This window comes from Humulus lupulus, chromosome 1, assembly GCF_963169125.1.
Source record: "Humulus lupulus chromosome 1, drHumLupu1.1, whole genome shotgun sequence".
Taxonomy (NCBI): Eukaryota; Viridiplantae; Streptophyta; class Magnoliopsida; order Rosales; family Cannabaceae; genus Humulus; species Humulus lupulus.
Window position 1 is genome coordinate 146,333,901 of NC_084793.1, and position 21,394 is coordinate 146,355,294.

The window sequence follows — 21,394 nt, forward strand, 5'->3', positions numbered from 1 at the left end:
CTCTGTTATTTAATTTTTTTGGTTTCTTTGAACTTTGCATAAAAACCTATGTTTTATTTTAAACTTGTGGCGCCAACTTGCATGGTTTTAAATAAGTCCCCCTGAGACTTTAATAATGGATGGTATTCTTTTATAAACTATGTTATGCGAATGTTTTGTAAGTATTAGTCTAGGGCGTTCTTTACAATTCTTTAGGAATTACCTCTGTTGAACTAGGTAAATTCCCTTGCACTCTATTAGAAAATATTTGAGCCAATTGACCTATTTGTGTCTCCAAACTTCTAATTGAAGACCTTGTCTCTGTCATAAATTGATTTCATTGGTCTGGCTGAATTGTTGGTGGGTTCATTTGAGGATGTGGTGGTGGATGAGATGGACGTGGGTTTGGATCATAATATGGTCTCAAATGTAATCCATAAGTTGGTTGATAGGGGGGTTGTTGAGGTGGGTACTGTGGATATTGTGGTTGTAAACCTTGATTATTTTTCCAAGATAGATTAGGGTGATTTTTCCAAGCAGACGTATAAGAATTTGAGTAAATGTTGGGTGCAGGTCTTGAAAAATTACCTATAAACTGTGCTTGTTCCAAGGGCATATTATTCACATCATTTGAGCAACTGGCTATGCTTGGGCATTGTTCGTAAGAATGAGGTCCGCCACAAATCTCACAACTCACGACATTTTGTACGTGCATTGCTTGTGCGGCGAGATTAGTTTGCTACAATTGATTGGTTAGAGATGCTACTTAAGTGGTTAATAGCGCTATTGGATCAACTTCTAAGACTCCTGTTACTTTCTTTCTCTCACGCTCAGTAGGCCAATTATAATTATTCATAGCCATCTCTTCCAATAACTCATATGCTTCATTAGCACTTTTTCTGATAAACGCTCGTCCCAATGATGCATCTATAATTGTCCTTGTATTGCCCCCCAAACCATTGTAAAAAGTATGAACTAGCAGCAACTTCGCTATTCCATGATGTGGGAATTTCCTTTACAATTCCTTAAATCATTCCCATGTATCATATAAACACTCCCCATCTAGTTTATGGATGTTTTTAATCTCTCCTCTTATTCTAGCTGACTTGGCAAGAGGAAAATATTTACCAAGAAACTTCTGCGCTAAATCTTCCCAAGTAAGTATAGAGTTTACTTGTAAAGAATTCAACCAACTCTTAGCTCTGTCCCTTAGTGAAAATGGAAATAATCTCAATCTTACAGCATCGTTACTCACCCCATTCATTTTGAATGTCGTACACAGGTCTAAAAAATTTGTGATATGGAGATTGGGATCCTCATTTTGGAACCCCTTAAATTGTACACAGTTTTGCACCATTTGAATAATTGAGGATTTTATCTCAAAGTATATTGCCTCAAAAGTGGGAGGATGAATGCTTGAATGTATCCCCGTAACTGTAGGGAGTACATAATTCCTTCATGGTGGATAAGCTTCTACTGCATTACCTATATTTGCATTGTTGACAACATTATTTGCATTCTCAGCCATGGTGAAATCCAACCTTTTCTTCATCGTTCGATTCTTTCTGAACGTTCTCACAATTTCAAGATCTATTGGTATGATTTCCTTTTGTCTACTTCCTCGCATATACCAACAATTCTTGAAACACAATTTAGCCTTGATTCAAATAAAAGTGAAACAATAAAAATAAAAATACCAAATTAGAACAAATAATAATTAACTATGATATTGGAAATTAAGTCCCCGACAACGGCGCCAAAAACTTGATATCGAAAATAAATATGTACACAAGTGCACGCAATCGATTAAAGTAATATATGATAAGTAGAGTATCGTTCCCACGAAGACTATTTTCCAATTACCAACAACTGTTTTTTTTAATCTATATTTGGTAATCAAATTTTAGATTTTTTAATTTAATTTTAAAATTGAAAATAACCTTGAACAAAAATAACTAATTAAAATATTTAAATCAATATTAAAAAAACCTAAGGCATTAATTTCATCAATTTTTCATTCTACTAATTTTATTAATCAATTCTAGATTTCTTTCTTCCTGTTCTAATAGCATGTTAACCTAAATCAATTCCCATTCATTTTCAACATATAAGATCTCAACCTATATGCAGGCTTTCTACATCTCTATGATAAACATAAACATATAGGAGGCATTAAGCATGGAAATCTAATTACTACACAAGTCATACAGGTACTTTCATCCAATATGCAACCTATGTCTATATAATGATAGCATATTCAATTCTCATCTTTTGAATTTTGAATCAAAATCATAAAATCAAGAAAATATTGATCAAGTATTTACTAGCATTAAACACACATTATATAGATTAGAATAGAGAAGACAAATCAAAAGAATATCATAATTAAATTAGGTAGAAATCCAAGTGACTACATTAAACCCTCAATAAATATTGTTTAGCTCATATTAGACATGACTAAATCAAGAAAATAATAATTTCAAAACATAAGATTCATAAACTTAAAGAAGAAAGAAAAATACAAAACTGCAGAATAACTAGCCTAAGAATCACAATTAGTCCTTAAAAACATAATTAAAAACTGACCTCCTCCCTTAATTAAACCCTAAATATGAATTTATAATAACAAAATAACAAAGGTTGTATTTTTTTCAAGCGGGACGCTACTTGTACTTCTCTGGGTTGTAGCCCGTGTCTGTTTTTTAGCCTTGTGCTTCCGTGATCAATCTTCACGCACTACGACTTAAACATCATCAAGTTGCGGCCCGTGTCAATTTTTCGCCTTAGTTGAGCCTCTGTTTTCCTCTCGAGTCGCGACTTGTAAGTCCAAGTTGCGACACTAATTCCATCCAGCAGCTATATGTCCCTGACTTCACCTTGAGTCACGACTTATAAGCCCAAGTCACGACCCTAATTCAATTTTTTCTCAGATTAGGACTTTCAACTCAATTCTTCATCAAAACTCGTCTTTTATTCATCCTTGGCATCATTTTGAGTCCAACAACTGCCAAGAGCCTCGTTTTTCCACCATTTTCACTTCTTTTTACATTATTCTCATGATTCATCACACCATCCTACAACAAAGACAATCAAAAGCATAATCTTGCACAAAACACACATAAAGACTCAAGATTACCACAAAAACACATTCGAAAATGATGTTAAAATGAAGTTATCAACTTCTTGCACTTCAAGCCGACCTTTGAGGTACCTGTTGACAACAGATTTGGCCAACGACAAGTAAACGTCAAAACTACACTGAACCTTCAAGAGAAAAAATGACACTGATGATTTTTATAGTGGTTCATCCCCAATGTGTTGGTAATAGCCTAGTCCACTCAGAGTTACGATTTATAGATCTACACTAAAGATCAGATGAACCTGAGTCAACTGAGTTTCTTCAGTGTAAACGAAAAGAATACAATACTTGTCTCAAAATACAAATACACTCTTAGGAAAATCATAATCTGAATCCCTAAATGATGCCATGAGCTCTGTATTTATAGGCCCAGGATCATACAAACCGAAATCCCTCATAATCAGGATCTTTCTATTACTTTCACAATATTTAATTAATAATAATATTTAAAATACAACAATACTTGGGATAATCTGAGAGATTCCCGCATAGGCACGACTGATTCTAATCTAAGTCGTTGCTGGAATTTCGCTTGCACAACAATAATCTATTCAGTAAGTCGACTTCACTCCTAGGAGAAAAACTGGTCGACCAAAACACTTGACCGGTCGGCCATTGTAGTGCACCAAATTTTTTTTTAGAATATTTAAATTTTGTGTTTTATTTTATTTAAATGTGAAGTGTGATGAATTGTTTTATTTAAATGTTGTTTATTTTATTTAGTTGTTGTTTGTTTTATTTGATTTGTTTGATTTAATTGTTAGAATTGTTTGGTAAAATCTTTTGAATTTAAATTTGTTAATTTTTTGTTTGGTTATTTATTTTAATAAGTGAATAATTGTGTAACATGTTTATTTTACTATTAGTGTTACATTTTATATAAGTGTGACAATTGATGTGATTATGTGGGATTTGGTTGAATGCACTAAGGTGCATGGTAGATAGTGATGCACCCTAGTGTTTTAGTGTGTGCAAGTATATGGTAATAGGGTGCACATGTGTGGATTTTCTACACATTTTAAAATTGCCATTTATTTGATATTTTTGGGTAGTTTTATTTTAATTGATAGGAAAATAAATAAATAAAGGAATAGGTAAGTAGTGGTGGACGTGTAGTGTGTAGTGTGTAGTGGGAAAGGGATTGATTTTCCATTTATTTTCTAAGGCAATAAAATCAAATATTTGAAGAAGCTAGCTATTTTAGGATAGGAATGAGATCACCATTTATCTTTTATATCAATTATCATAAAAGAAAATAATAAGAAAATTAAGAGAAAATAAAATGAAGAAAGGAAACTTACCTTTTTCTTTTATTTGGTCATTATGAGAGGATTAGGTTAAGAGGGAATGGGAATATTGGAAGAGCATTTTTGCTCTTGGCTACCGTGACCTAGAGAGAATAGAGAGAGAGAGTGTGGCGTGATAGAGAGAGAAGGAGAAGGAGAAAGGATCAATCTTAGGGTATGGTCTTGATTTTTGCTTATGTTTTTCTTTCTTCTAAATTTTTAGTATGTTGATTGAGTTTTTTTTTACTTGTTGTTCCACTTCTTCTCCATCTTGACTTTTCAAAAGAAAACCTCTAGGGTTTGAGCAAGGAGGTGGTCCTAGTTGTGTTCTTGATTTTACAATCAAGAGAGGTATTGAAATTTTTCCCTCAATCTTTTGGGTTATGGGTATTTGATGATTGATGTTTTGGAGAGTTTATGGCTGAAAGTGATTTGTATTAAATAGGATAATATGTTGTGTTGATGGAATGTTTTTCTTATGTTTTGATGCATGGGAAAATAGACCTAGGCATGGGCATGGGTTAATGTTGTTTGGGTTGATTTTTATGGTTGTGTATTAAGAATATGTGTAGTGATGATGAATATTTAAAATGCATGAAAAGAATGGGTTATTTTTTTTTATTGAATGTGTTTCGGCCTAAAGGTGATATTCAAAAGCATGATGGTTATTTTTATTATGTTTTATGTCAATGAAAATTTTAGAAACATTATAGGTTGTGATCTTGTATGAGGTTATGATGGTTGTGATCTTTGGAATAATTGCATGGTAATAATGTATTGAGATATATTTAATACAAGATCAATGGTGGTTATTTGTTCATGACTTGTGAATAAGTTCTAAGGTGAATGATGAATTATTGTATACTCATGGTGTGATTAGAATGGATAAAGAGGTTAGAAGTATGCTAGGGTTTGTGTTGAAATGTTGTGCATAAATGAGTATGAATTTTGTGAATATAATGAAAAGCATGAATTTTATGATTTAATGTGCTTGCTAAATTTAAATTTGTACAAAAATGATGTTGTTCATGATGAGATTAATGTTTTGAGTGCTCAAATAAAGTTTGCAAATGTTTTGATGTTTTAAGAAATTTAATGTGAAATTTAATTATGCTTTGAAATGATATTGTGTGTAAATAATTACCTACAGATTTTTTTGTTAAAATATGAGTTTTTAAATTGAATATGGTAATTTTTAAAGATAAAAATGGTTGCTGGAATTTTTGTAAAAAAATGTGAAGTGTGTTTCACTAAAATGAGTTTGATGAGTTTTGAAACAAAATTATTATCCTAAGTTATGGTAATATTAAAATGGTATTTTAATATGGTATGAATGCATATTTTGATAAGTTATGATTTTCTTTATTTTGATTGAGAAAAATATTTAGATTCTATTTATTTGTGATTTTTAAAGAAATTAAATAGTGGCTGAAAGTTTGGTTTAAAGGTTAAAAAAATGATTATTTAACTGTCACATATGGATTTATGTTACATAAAACTAAGTCTTAAATAATTTAAATAAAAATATATTTTTTTTCCACACTTAAAAATATATTTTTCTCACATCATTTGTGTAACACAATTAACCAATGTTAAAATTTATTTTTCTAAAGAAACATATTAAGCATAGGTATTTTAATTAATTCCAAGCTTTTTGTAAATTCTTTGTAATTTGAGATTAATAAATGAAATTGTCACATATTTTATTTTTAAGCTAAATCAAATTATTTTATAAAATAAAATGATGTTTTGAGAAATTTAATCAACCTAGAAATTTTAAGAAAAATAAAGCATGTTATATGTCTATTAATTTTAAAACGAAAAAGTAAGAAATGTAGAATTATCGTTTTTAAAACGTCTCAATTACACAATGTTCCCACGTATGCATGTTACATGCAAATCCACTTTTACGTCCAAAATTATGTTTATTATTTAACTATGTGGTTTTTATAGAAAGATCATGCATGTAAAATAGGTTCAATGAGCATTATTCGTTTATGGCTTTATGTGTAGTTAAGAATAATTGCATGTTGTGTGTAACTGTTATTATGTGTGCATGGCCCATGCACACATGAGTTGTATGGAATGGCAAAATAGTGATTTTATGAACCTAAGAAATGTTGTTTTGGTTATGGTATAAGCTCGTTGAGAGGTTGCGAAATTTCTTAGCCCGGACCTAAGGTAAGGAAGTTAGATAGATTCTATGATTTTATGATATGAATGGTAAGACTGTTGTATGAATGAATTGTTATGAATTGTGAATGCCATAATGTGATGATATGTTGGCTTGTATGAATATGATATGTTTATGGATGTTAGCGTGATGAACGCAACACATCAAACGAGTTACTAAGGATATAAAGACGTAACTCCTAGGGCGGACGCGCTAAGGTTATTCAAGGACCAGAGACTCTTGTTTACCTCATAGGGTGACATGGACAACTAGCGGGCCATGCTCATCATGTATGCTGTATGAATGTGATATGATGATATGTTACGATTACGTTATGATATGCTATGATGATATGTTACGATAATGTTATGATATGCCATGATGTTTTAGATGAACGTTAGTGTTTGTATTTGTTGTATCCTTACTTGCTTATTGTTTGTACTTCCTTATTGGGCTTTTAGCTCACCCCCCTTACATTCCTTCAAGGTAGCAAATAGGATTTCTTTAAGGCACGCGTGGTGACGTGAGGAGTTCTATCGTCGTGGGGTGTATGGCGTGGGGCATCCTATGGACGGAAAAACGATCATCTTAGAACGCCATTTAAATTATGTTATGTTTTAAGAGACTTTCCAAATTATCAGTGGGACTTAGTTATTTAATTTTTGTTTCTTTTAAACTTTGCATAAAAATTCATGTTTTCTTTTAAAACTAATGGCGCCAACTTGCATGGTTTTAAGCAAGTCCCCACTGAGACCTTGATAATAAGCGGTTTTCTTTTATAAACAATGTTATGTGAATGTTTTGTAAGTATTAGTTTAGGGCGTTCTTTACTGCCATGCATTCCACTGGTCGGCCAAACACCTCACTGGTCGGCCATGCACTCCACCAGTTCGCCAGACACTTCACTGGTCGGCCAAGCACTCCACCGATCGGCCAAACACCTCACTGGTCGGCCAAGCACTCCACTGGTCAGTCAAGCACTTCATCGATCGGCCAAACACCTAACTGGCCGGCCATGCACCCCACTGGTCGGCCAAACACCTACTTGGTTGGCCGGAGCAGGTAACTGATCAGTCAAGTATCTCTTGCCACTTGTCACTTTTATTGCCACGTCATCATTTTCAAATTTTGGGGATAACATTTGCCCGCCAAGTTTATTATATGATATACTCACATAATAAACTTTTTTCTCCACTGCTGACGACATTAAAAAAAACTAACTTTACACATTCTCCCGCCTCTGCAACAAACCACGACGTCTTACCAGACCACGATCACTGTAATTAACGGCTCCCAATCGTGGGGGAGAGAATATACCCAAGAGAATTCAAAGAGTCTAAGAATAAGTGACAATTTCCACTTTTCCCTTTAAATAGACCCATAAGTGTGCTCACAACTCACAAGCAAAAAGAAAACCAAAAAGGCTCTCAAACCTCTTCATTTCCCTTTGGTCGTGACTTCCCAAAGCTCTTCCCCCTCTTGGCCGAAAACCTCCAAGAATTTCAAGAAGGGCTCCAATTTTCTTCAAGCAAATCCAAGGGTTCCTCAAGAAATCAACACATTTGGGTAAGCACTTCTTCTTCATCTCCATTTATGGGTTTTTTTTTCTTAAAGCTAAAGAAAACTTGTAGGCCAAAACCCCCATTTAAAATACACCCATGAATTTGTGTTTGAATCTTTGATGACTGATGCATATTGTGGCTGTTTTGTTGTAGTTTAGGCTATGGGTAAATCAATCTTGTCTCCAATTTCATGAAAATTTGAAGAAAAACTAATTTTTCACCCCAAAGTGCATATTTGGGTTTATGGGTATTTGATGAATAACTAGGATCCCTAGAACTTTTTAAACCTTTCAAATCCCACACTTTGATCTTGTTGTAGTGTACTTTGAGTGATAAAAATATGTTTGTGTATATGCCCTTTCAGATTTGGGTCTTCTCGAAAATGGTCTTTAAATTCTTGCACGGTTAGTGGTGAAATCTAGCCCCTCGGAACTAGATTATTAGGGGCACATGCGGCGTGGCCGATCGGCCATTCTCCACGAACTGCACGGATGTAAATGCATTTGGCTTGACCTAGATCCCCACCGATCGGCCACCACGGACTAGCCCAGCCCCTCGGATGCGCACCTCATCTACTCGGATCATCTCCTAGCCGATCGGACCAGCACCCAGCCAAATGGACATCACGCAATGGCTCCTCGGACGCGCCCTGTTGTAGCTCCTCGGACACAAGGCGGAGCCCCTCGAATGTACGCCTGACGCAGCTCCTCGGACACCATGCAGCAACTCCTCGACTACGCGCTTGTGTAGCTACTCGGATGCATTCCAGCAACCCCTCGACACCCTCTTCTCGGACGCGCGCACACGCAGCCACCGGATCAGATTATCACACCATCCGCCCAGATACTACGCGCATCCGCTCGGACACCATGCACGTCTGCTCGAACGCATCAGCCGCCTGGATGCAAGGATTGCTGCTCGAACTAGCCCAGCTGCTCGGGCATACACACCCATCTGATCAGTCATGTGCATGCATTTACTCGGACACATGAATGCTCCCACGCATTTTAGGCATCAAAATTTCTTTTTCCCTCATGCACTTTTATTTTGGGGAGTAGAATATATTTTTACCACCCAGAAAAATATTTTCCGAGCAATAAATAAATATTTTTCCTTTGCACTGATTAATTTGTGTTTGTTTGGTTACTCACCTCCCCATACTTTCTATTTTGTAAATGAATCGATTCAACTATAGGGGAGGTGACAACCATACAAACTCTGACACTTCAATTCCGCAATCAAGCGACACTCCTCAAAGTAGTGACTCTTCATCCAAGTCTCCTAGCAGTCGCACCCCCGAAGATCGCCTTCCCTGCCTTAAAAAGATCCTTCCCCGGTCAGCCTTATATTTCCTTCACGAAGAACAGTTTCTTAACCAACAGGCTGAACATCCAGAAATGAGGGTGAAGAAATCCAAACGACTTCCTCAGGACCAAGACCCTCAGGTGGCTCGCAGAGCGGCACAGAAGGTAGTGGAACGTAGTGAAGTCCAAACTGCGGCTTCTGCATGACTGCCTCGACAGATACAAAAAACCAGCAAATCTCAGAGAAAAATCATCCAGAAATTTACAACCGAGATTCAACAACTAGCTGTTCAAAAACCAAGAAAAGACGAAGACGAAACACCCTTTTGGTTCACAGCCAAACCTTCCAAACTTAACCCCTGCATGTTTGATAAACACATTCAAGCTTCGGGCCTAAAAGGGGTTAACGTGATATGCCCGCATCCTCATCAGAGAGCCAACAAGCCTGGTGGACCTTACTGTGCCTGGTCTAGGTACCATGTATTCGCAGGAGCTACTATTCCGCTGCACCCTTTCTTCCGGTCAATAGCGGATTACTTCAATGTCTCTCCTTTTCCCAATGGAATTCAGGCATTGTCCGCTTTATACATTCTATACTTCTTGCAAGGTTGGGATCCACCCACACCTCATGAAGTACACTACCTCTTCGACTTTAGGACCAACCCAAGCCACAAGAATACAGGTTTTTTCCACCTATTCCACAGGCATAAAGGGATCAAATACCTCCACGGTATTGCTCATAAAGGCCAACAACTTAGCCTTCACACATGCGGGTCTGTTAAACCAGCCTCTGCCTACCAAGGAAATGTGTTCCTGAGCAGAAGAACTGGCCAACATGTCCACCGAGGACAAGAATGTAAAAGAGTTGGTTAATGTGGACAATCTTCAGATGGTGGGGCTATTACCAAGCAACCAAAACATCATAGGAGAAAGCACTACTGAGGAAGCGAATGCAACTGACCAGTCCAACGCTGACACTGAAGTAGTGACTGATCAATTCTCTCCTGAACCATCTCCCTACTCTCGTAGACCAGACGACCTTATTATAAGGGAACCCTTGCCAGAGGATCAACATAGATGTTTCGCTCGCACACAGTCTGGGAAAGGAAAGACCATTGAGCTTCATAGGGACTTCAGCTCATCATCTGAAGAAGAGGATGACTTTCTTGATCAAATCCTAAACTCAGGTTCAGTAGTCATAGTTTGATGTTTGGTTATACGGAATCTATAGAGTTGTCTGGTAGTAGTAAAAATATTTATCTACATATTACTCTAATTTTTACTAACAAATCTTGTGTTCACTCTTTTGCAGATTTAGAGATGTTCAAGCAATTCAACACTACCCTTACCCAAAAGAGGAAACCTGGGGAGGGAAGTAGCTCAAATCCTCCAAACAAATTTCCAAGGACAATTTCGACCAGCCAGGGAAGACAACTCGAGCAGCCCATCACGATCCCGTAGCTGACTCCCTCATCAATTTCTCCCTCTGCGAGTTTAACCCCCACTCGCTCGACAGGCTTAAGTGAGCCTCTTCGCATTGCTGGCAACATTGGGAAGGAATTGCTTGAGCAAACTCTTCATGATGCTTCAACAATTCAAAGCTTTGAATCTTTTCCTTGGCTTAGTGTTGAAGTCGTCCTGCAAAGGGGGCTTGCCCAACTGATGAATGTAAGTATTTTATCATAAAACATCCCAATTTGTTATTAATTATTTTTACTTGTGGTAACTTTCTGTTTTCCACTGCAGTCGCTTATTACAATCAGCCATGCTTAGCACCAAGCAGTAGACTACAAGGAGTTGATCAAGGTCTTGAATGATCAGCTGGTGGAAGCCCAAACCAAAGTAGAAACTCTAACTTCCTCTAAAAAGGATCTCAGATCCAAGGTTGAGCAGGTGGAGAAGACCATTGTCGAGCGGGATGGATCTCTTAGGGAGCTGGCTGACAAAAACCAAAAACAAATTCAAATTAACAAGACATTGACTGATCAGCTGGAAAAACTAACTTGCGAGAACGAGGAGCTGAAGTGAGAAAAGGAAGCCGATCTTGCCCGCTATGAAGAGATTTGTTTCAACTGCTTCTACCAGGTATGGAAGTTGAACACACTACAACAATATTGAGTATATATTACATTAAAGAATAGCATATTTTTAAAAATGCTATTATTAATGGGGGATTAAAATTAACACAGAACTGATGAATAGTGGGGATTAAAATTTTTGGCGCCATATGACTAAAATCCCAGGCGGCTGAATGAATTTATGCCAAAATTCCCTTTCTCTCAGATTTTCTCAAGCCTTTCTCTAAGTTACCCTTTCTCTCAGCCTCAATCTCTCACTCACGAAGCCCTCTCCGCCCTCTCCGCCCTCACGAAGACTCACCGCCCTCAACTCATCTCTGCCTCCGCCCTCACGAAGTCTCTCCGCCCTCACCGAAGTCTCTACCTCACGAAGACTCGCTCCAGAGTCGCGTCTCTCTGCCTCTCCATCTGGACAGTTGTTGTGTTCACCGATCGCCTCAGCGACGAGGAGTCTCTTTCACTCTCTTCCGATCGTGGCTGGTATTGCTCTGCTATTATTCAATCGTTGTTAGATTTTCTTATAAAGTTCATTTAAAAAAAAAAAACTGGAGCTTTCCATTTCTAAAGTGAGAGTAAATTCATTATTTCAGGTGATCCATGTTTACCCTGTTTTTGTGGTGGATGTTCCACTAATCACCTTATCTCATTCTTCATATTTTTTTTTTGCCCATCCCCAGATTGCACCTTTCGATATTGAGTTTTTTTGCCCATCCACAGCTCATATAAATATAGTTACGAGTTCAATAAGTTTGTTCTTATTTTTACCAAATGTTTCGGTTTAGATTGTTGAGTATTCTATTGACTATTAATTTTTTTTCACTTCAAAGTTAATAAATATATCGAAACGTTTGTTTCTATAGATTCTATTCTACAAAATAAGTAGTTCCATTGTCTAGGGTGAGTGAAGGTGCTTGAGTTATTTAACATGGATGAACTAGGCTAAATATAGACTGGTGTATATTGTTTTTGACATTGAATATATGGGTTGTTGTTTTTCTTAATTTCTAGCAATGGTTACTACTTCTAGTACTATAATTTACGTTCACATGGTAACTTTTCAAAATGGTTTTGAACATTTTGTGGGATACTGATCTTCTAGCTAAAATTTAACGACTTTTTTGTTTTCTGTTAGTTCGATGCCTCCATTTCCAGTTTTGGTTTGTTGGTCCTATTTGAAAATTATGGGTCATTGCTTCCAAGGTCATCGTAGATGGTATCTCTTATAATTATTAGCTCTACTTTCCATGTCTTTAATGCTTAAATTCTTGATCCTCTTGTCCAATTTTTAGTTCAAGGAGCTGTTGGGGGGTCGTACCACAGTTGTATATTTATTGGTGGACATTTTGATCTTTGGTTGTGGTGGTCTGGGGCTCTTAGTTGTTTGGTTCTTAGCTTCATTCCTCTTCTTGTAGGTGAGAACAATAAAACCTCTATTGCAGTTTGTATAATATGCAATTTTTCATCGTTTATTTTATTTTGGGATCTAAAATTTATTCGGGGAGCTTTCTGATGGGAAACCTGGATTATTTTTAAAGCTAATAATAGAAATCATGCACATCCCAGTTTCAGAATCTTGGAGAATTATGTGTACATATTAGCTGAAAATCTAAGAGTTATAGGTGGTTGCTTATAATTGCCTACTATATGGTCTGAATCTTTCAGGTAGGGCTTTTGTGCATTATATGTATGCTTTTTTGTAAGAGTGAAATCCAAACTAAAGAGCATGCAGAAGGATAACACTAGCACCCCATTAACACCAACTGGTCGGGTTCGACATCGAAGACGTTCAAATGAGGTTAGTCACATCATAAAATCAGGTTTTGGTCATTGTCATTCACATTTAAAATTAATGATGTTGTATTTATTGGGTTTTGGATTTGTTATAAGAGATGGGATGATGGTTACAATTGAAATTTGAAAATTTTCTAATAATAGCTGATATTCAACCTTGGATTTTTTTTTTGAGATATCCTGTTGGCCTCTCAGGTTGTTCCAGATGTTAGTATAGCCAATGGAGGCAATTTACTTGTTGATGACAGTAACAAGTACAGGTCTATGTGGATACGGGCATGCTCTTCTGTTTGGATGATTGGGGGATTTGCATTCATTATATATATGGGTCATCTCTGTATTACTGTTATGATAGTTGTTATCCAAATCTTTATGGCGAAAGAGTTGTTCAACCTACTAAGGCGAGACCATGAAGAGAGGCATCTCCCAGGATTTAGGCTGTTAAATTGGTCAGATTACTAATTTCTTGTCGTGGTAATAGTTGAAGTGTGATTTTACAATTGAAACAGTCAACTTATATAATGATAACTAATGACGTATTTTGTTTTCTTTCATTGTTGACTTGTATGCTCAGGCTCTTCTTCTTCACTGCCATGTTATTTGTATATGGTCGCATTCTCAGTCAACGGCTTTTTAATACTATAACTTCGGACAACTTTCTCCATCAGTTTGTTAGCAGCCTTATCAAGTATCATATGGTTATCTGCTACACCTTATATATCGCAAGTTTGTTGTATGGTGACAATTTGGATTTTGCTATCAGACATTTCATCTTAAAGCCATGTTTTAGTTTAAATATCACTTAGCATTTCATTTACTTGCTTCTTTTTAGTTAGCTTTATATATAATTTTGAATCCAGAATCCTGTCTTATTGCTCATTGCTTTTTGGTTAATTTTTCTGTTGGCTTTAGTTCTTTTTTTTGGTTATGTTTAACTGGCTTATATTTATATATTTCTTCTTTATTTTGTGCTTTGGCTTAGGTTTTGTGTGGTTCATCATTACATTGAAGAAGAAGAGGATGTACAAATATCAATTTGGTCAGTATGCATGGACACACATGATCATGATTATTGTGTTTACCCAGTCCTCTTTCACAGTAGCCAACATTTTCGAAGGAATTATCTTGTAAAACAACTTTTTATGGAAATCTCAGGTTGCTTAGTTTCTTACTAAATATTTCTTTAATTCCACGTCTTCGACCTTTTGCAGCTTTCTTATTATTATTATTATTGGATCAAGAAATTACATGATGGTTGTACTTATTACATTTTTTTATATCCTCTATAAATGAGAACTGTGAAGGGTCTTGTATAATATCTTTAGAAGGCTATAAAAGTAATAAATTATTTCCTCATACCTGCCTGATATTGTATTTTGTGTTCACTAATTACGTGCTTAATATTTTATGGAAATGCTGAGCTTATTTATGTAAGATTGTTATTCCCCAAATTTGATCTTTATGTGTCTTCAATGTAGACTCTTTTTTATTTTTTTTCCAAATCTTGTTTCTCTTTCTTGATGCACCGTCAAATATGCATGCAGGTTTCTTCTTCCAGCAACACTTATAGTTATCAACGACATTGCTGCATATTTCTTTGGGTTCTTTTTTGGAAGAACCCCATTGATCAAATTATCTCCAAAAAAAACATGGGAGGGATTCATTGATGCTTCTGTTACAACTGTCATATCTGCATTTTTGGTAAGCTTATTTTTCCTATGCGATGCACATTTAGCATTCTTGTGCATATTCCTGAGATTTAGGAACTGTAGCATTACAAAGTTAAATTTAGTTTCCTTCTCAGTTATAAAGTGATGGTTGTGGTCCAGCCTCAGTCACCATCTTATTTGTTAAGGATTGTCTATGTGTAGATCCACACTATAGTTTGGTTGTAGATATGTGGAAATTGGTTTCTATTTGGCTCATGAATCAATACCAGAGATAGGATTTATTATTTTTTCCTTCTGACTTGTTTCAGATACTTAATCAGTAGTAAGCCAGTCATATTACTGTGTTTGGAAGCACTGAATTATACAGAAAACTTTTCTTTCTGCATGGTAGACTGAATGTAATTTATTTTTGAAAGATAGATCTTAATATATTGAGTGCATATCTATGCATGGTAGACTGAATGTAATTTATTATTGGTTGCAGGGGGGAAGAAATTTTACACTACTGTTGATACTTTGACTCAACGAGAGCCTTATTCAATGCTTGCTACAATGTTCAGTGGTTGGCATACTGTGTGTCAGGATCCTGAAATGGTATTTAGTTTACATATTATTCCTTCAGATTTCATTTTATATTCCTTCAGCTTCGTGTGTTTACTTATGTAAGATGATATAATATATCTGATTTTCCATGTTTCATCTTCTTGTTACTCATCATAAGTGACTGCTGGCCAACCATAAATTATTGATTGCAGGGACTTATGGAGGAAATCAATGCTGTCTTAAGTAGAAAGTTAGATTTCGAGGTGTTAAACTTTCTGGCCTTGATCTTTCAAAACTGGTAATTTTTCACAACCTTGTGCTTGCAACAACAGTTTTGGTTTTATAAGAAAAATAATGAAAGTCTTGCATTAGAATTTCACATTTTGGTTAGCCAAGATATGGTTTCTAGAGCAATATTTCTTCATTGAAAGAAGGAAAGCTTCATTTAATAAAGACAACACTCTTGCTTACTTTATTTTTGAAGTTTCACTTAATATGTTTCTGTGGAATTGTAGGATTTGTCTTATGTGGACTTAATCCATGCTTGTCTTAGAGATGTATTCTTCTCACGTGCAAACCTACAGTGTGCCAAGTTCCGGGTAGGTATTGCTTTAAAGTAATGCATCTATTTACGATATAATAGTTTTTGAAACATTAATAATATTACATTATTGCTGTGTACTAATTCAGTACACAAGATATTGCTGGAAATGAATTAGAAGTTTTTTTAGGATGTTGAAGCTACCAGGGAAACTCTTTGGGTTAAGTTTGAATTTTGGGTAGCAAAATTGGTGTATAATGTTAAAAGTTTAAGGTAGTATTGTTCTCTGGTTTTGCCAGGGATTGGAATTGTGTTTTGTAATTTGTTAATTTACAATCCCCAAGTGTTTTGCATATTGTGCTTATTCATACCACATTTTCCTTGTATTAGCTTTACAATAAATACAAGTTTGTTTCTTTTGAAAAATAAATAAATAATAAAGGATTAAAGGTTGTTTATGTCTGTCTTGCATATTGTGATAAAACAAAGTTTCGTTTCTTATCAAAAACCAAAAATGTCACTTCTAAAAAAGTGTTCACAATTTATTTAAAAGATGATAATTTTCTTTGATATAAAAGATGTGGAGGATTTGTACTCCTTGCCAACTTTTTTGTTTGAATAGTTTTCTTTTTTAGTTATTTTAATTTTAATTGCATAGTTTATCTAAGTTTGTAGAGTTTTCTTTTGCAGATGCATGTTTAATTGGTAGTAGTTTCTGGCATGGATATGATTGCTGATAATAAAGTCTTGTAAGTTGCATGTTACTTCCTCATCACGTCTGGACGTATACAAATGAGAATCTTTGCTATCATATTTGATAAATCTTTGTTTCTGTTTATTTAGGTCAGTGTTCTACAAGTGTCCAGCCTTCCATGTACACATTCCTAGACCACCAAGTGGAGTTCATTATCCAAATAAGGTACAATGGTTTGTATTTTTTATAGCAGTTAATATTCTAAATCTTGGAAGTTTAATGCAACATAATTCTATGCGGGACTTGAAAAGAGTTCTGAAATTTTACTAGATAAGGATATACAACTTTCTTCTATAGCATGTGCTTCCAAACAATTCTCATTGGAACTAATGAAAATAAATTTTGGTAAGGAAACCTTTGAAAATATTTTAATCTGAACTAGTTAATTTGGTGGTAGTAACTTAAGAGGGGTAGCTCAAATGGTGAGGCATGTAATTTACTCCAACAAGATCTGTTGTTCAAATTTTTCCTGGGCACCTACATAGCAATTGCTATGGTTTCTTGTTCAAATTTTTTAGGTGGAGAGCCTAGTTAAAAAAAAAAATTGGTTGTAGTAACTTTCATTACCAATGATTTATTTTTGTGTTTATGAATCAGTTTATTAACCTTTTTTGTTAGTTTTAGTCTGGACTCTAGAGTAATTGTTTGTGTGGCATTAATGATGCCTGGCATCTCAGCTTTATCAATTAAATTGTGTGATTGGATTGGAAAACAAACATTTGGTTTTGAGCACCAATGGCATCTTTTAACTTTTAAATGACTCGATTTTTACACCTACCTTTTAATTTGAGACAAAGTGTTGATGGAAACTTTTCAATGAGAAAACTTACTTTATTTGATGCTCCCAGTTTCTCTTGCTTTGATTATAAACGCATGTATATAATACACACACACACAAACACAAATATATAATTTGGGTCAAGCTGATTTTTGGTATTATGTTTATGCAGTCTATCATCAAGAAGCATGTTAAACCCACACCATTTTTTTGGCATGAGAAGTCTGCTGTTGTTGGACGGTTGCATTCTTTAAGGTGAGAAGGCCCTAATATTATCTTTTTATAGAGCAGATTTTGCTTGTAGTATAATTGCATGGACAGCTGATAAAGTTATAATTAGGTAATTAACTTTTTTTATGTACTCTTTTAGTTTACTATAACTTTAAGTTGAAGCATTACTTATTTAAATTTTGTTGTAGCTAAACAAATGGACTCACAACAAAGACAAGTGCACAAAGGATGATGAATTGAAGGATGGAGCAAGTTTCACGCATGGTTTACTTTTGTGTATCTTGTAATGTTTCTATTTTTCATTTTTGAAGTAAAAATTGTTCAAGATTATAAAACTTTATTATGTTATGCTTTCAAACTTAAGTTAGAACTAAGATCTCATGAAGTAGACACATTCATGGTTTGAATTAGTTATTGTTTAATGTAATACTTATGGTTTATCAATCTATTGAGAATTACATTTTATGATTAATTTTGAATTTTTTTTTATCAAAATACAATAATGAAAATCTTTTAATTAAAAAAAAACCATATAAGTATATTTATCAAAATAAAATTTAAAATTTTATTACTATATGTTATGATTTAAAAGCATATTATAAGCGTAAAAAATCGTTATGGTTTATATAATATAACAAACTAAAAATGTTATCAAAATAATCAAATGTAATAGTTGAAAAGTGTTATGAAAAAAATACAAGATTAAACTTCAAATTTATAATCAAAAACTCTATCTAAATGTTATTATTTGAATATTATAGCACCTAAAAATGTGTTATTGAATAGTTTAAGATAACACCGAACATAACATTCAAAAAATGTTATAGAAAAGACTGGACTTTTAATAACATGGGCTACGTTAGCATTTTCAGAAGTGCTATCAATAGTCCCCGATAGCACTTTTTAAGTGTTATGAATACTGTTTTTTCTTGTAGTGACAAGCCACTCAACCTTGACTTTCTCACAGAAGAGGCCAAGGCAGAAGAACTTGCCAAGTACGAGGCAAAGGCCACTGAGGAGGCAGCCAATCTTACTGGTGTTACACCCCTTTCTCCTACGTTATCGTTCCGACCGGAGGAAGTCACCAATGTTGAGGATGGTGTTGATCAACCTGAGTGACAATCTGACCAGGGAGTCCCCTAGCCGACCAGTGAGCCTTTAGCTGACCAGAGAACTCCTTATCCAACTAGTAGACATTTATATTATATCTTGTTATTATACTTTGCTCGTATGACCGAGCTGTTGGCATGAACACTTACTTTTCTAGACTTGAGCCATTTAAAAGTTTTATTATGATAGATGCCTTACATTTTCATATGAGTACTTAGTTTTCTAACTTAGAAATTCTAAACATTTCATAAGTCGCTACTAAGTATGCTTTCTCACATTCTTATTGCTCTAACATTTTATGAGCATAGCATTTTGTTTACACACGAATAGTTGTTCTTAACTTAAAATTTTGAAAAAAATTCCAAGCTACTTAAGCTTTGTAAAACATGTTAGCTTAACGGCCTTTATTGACTTCAAAAATTTATAAGTCACCCTGAGAACAAATATCTTTGCTCGTGTTCTCATTGCTTGTGTTGAATTATATACCAGTATACCCTATGTGCCCCCCAAGTGATTGAGGGTTGAAAAATCCTTGATCACTTGCTACTTGACCGAATTTGTCCGAGCGGTTATTACTCGTGAAACACATTGAATATAAAGAGGATATTTCAGCAGTTTAACACTGCCAAACATTCGACCATTTACATACTAGCCATTTATCTGACGAAGACCGACCAGTTGAACACTGCCCGGTTTTTTCCTCTCAGAAACCTTTTTTTTTTTTAAAATGCACTAACAGTTGAACACTGCCAAAGTAAGAATAATCAACACATATGCAAAAATTTTAGCAAGATTCAACCGCGCTGCGCGTGATCTCTTTTAGTACTCGTAAAAGAAAAGGAAAAAGCGTGTCTAATTACGAGTCTCAAACAAAATAAATTTTTTTAAAAATAAAATGACTGGTTAGCAAATAGCCAGTTTACAAACAAACTTAAATAACAAGTTAAACACTTGAAACTAAGCTACTGCTCTATAAGCAGTATTTATTGATAATATTTCCTTAAGTGCTCGCAGTTCCAATAGTTCTTGATCAGCTCTCCATTTAATCGAGAAAGTTTGTAAGTGTCGGGTGGTAGGACTTGCTCAATCTGACATGGTCCCTCCTAATTTGGTCCTAGCACTCCAACGGCTAGGTCTTTGATGAACACCTTTCTAAGGACCAAATCTCCGACCTGGAACTTCCAATTTCTAACTCTGGAATTAAAATAGCGAGCCACTTTTTGCTAATGGGCAGCAACTCTCAGGCTTTCTTTTTCTCGTCTCTCTTTAACAAATCCAAAGATTTAGCTAACAACTGGTGATTCTCCTCCTGGTCATATGTGGCTCTCCGATGAGACGGTGGGTCTACTTCGATAGGCAACATGGCTTCATATCCATATGCCAAGGAAAAAGGGGTATGACCAGTCGCTGTCCGGGCTGTAGTCCTATATGACCAAAGGACCTCTAGAAATTCTTCCGCCCAAGCACCCTTGGCTTGTTCTAGACGCTTTTTTTAGAGTATCCTTCAAAGTCTTATTTACGGCTTCAACCTACCCATTAGCTTGTGGATGAGCTACCAAGGAGAAACTCTCTGTAATGCCATGTCTAGTGCAGAAATCGGTAAACAAGTAACTATCGAACTGAGTGCCGTTGTCAGAGACTATCTTCTTGGGCAGACCATAGCGTCATATTATATTCTTAACTACAAAATCTAACACTTTCTTTGAGGTGATCGTTGCTAGTTGTTCAGCTTTGGTCCATTTGGTGAAATAATCCACAGCAACTACTGCAAACTGTACTCCTCCTTTTTCTTTGGGCAGTTTTCCGATTAGATCAATTCCCCATACTAAAAAAGGCCATGGACTCTGCATCTGCTTTAAGACATTCGGAGGTGCCCTTGGTACTTTAGAAAATCTCTGGCATTTATCACACTTCTTCACATATTCCATGGAATCCTCATTCATTGTAAACCAGAAAAATCCTTGCTACAAAATCTTTTTAGATAGACTCTGCCGCACCGCATGATCTCCGCAGAATCCCTCATGCACTTCGGACAACAAGTTTTTCGACTGGTCGGGTGTTATGCATCTAAGCAGTGGCATAGAGTACCCTCTTCTATACAATACCCCATCCATCATAATATACCTAGCAGCTTGCCTCATAATCTTCTTGGCTTCATTACAATTATCTGGTAGGACTCCTTGCTCAAGGTAAGTAATGATGGGTGTCATCCAAGTGTCAGCTATTGTGATGGGCATGGCTTCTCCTTCATTAATACTGGGCTCTGCCAAGTATTCCACTGGTACTATATTCAAAGTTTCAGCATCTTTTTCACTAGCCAATTTTGCTAGAGCGTCTGCATTAGAGTTCTGCTCCCGTGGTACTAGCTTAATAGTATACTCTTTGAATTGTGCTAGCAGATCCTTTGTTTTATTCAAGTATGCCATCATGTGCAAGCCCCTTGCTTGATATTCCC

The 21,394-nt window shown here is 35.5% G+C and overlaps 1 protein-coding gene, 1 long non-coding RNA gene and 1 other non-coding gene across 3 annotated transcripts; all 3 read left to right on the top strand.

The window, feature by feature from the left end:
* Window positions 1-971: 971 nt before the first annotated feature.
* On the top strand, window positions 972-1,078 carry LOC133813294 (small nucleolar RNA R71). The gene has a single exon (XR_009884323.1). It is a non-coding gene; the product is annotated as a small nucleolar RNA R71 (small nucleolar RNA).
* An 11,704-nt stretch (window positions 1,079-12,782) lies between these two features.
* Window positions 12,783-15,305, top strand: LOC133823177 (phosphatidate cytidylyltransferase 1-like). Its single transcript, XM_062255797.1, has 7 exons — window positions 12,783-12,933; window positions 13,184-13,316; window positions 13,508-13,761; window positions 13,887-14,045; window positions 14,295-14,351; window positions 14,857-15,013; window positions 15,291-15,305. The coding sequence occupies exons 2-7, from the start codon at window positions 13,245-13,247 to the stop codon at window positions 15,303-15,305; spliced, it is 714 nt and encodes a 237-aa protein (XP_062111781.1). The 5' UTR covers window positions 12,783-12,933; window positions 13,184-13,244.
* Window positions 15,306-16,061: 756 nt separating this feature from the next.
* Window positions 16,062-18,231, top strand: LOC133819665 (uncharacterized). The gene is made up of 4 exons (XR_009886411.1): window positions 16,062-16,124; window positions 16,910-16,985; window positions 17,771-17,853; window positions 18,018-18,231. It is a non-coding gene; the product is annotated as an uncharacterized LOC133819665 (long non-coding RNA).
* Window positions 18,232-21,394: the final 3,163 nt, after the last annotated feature.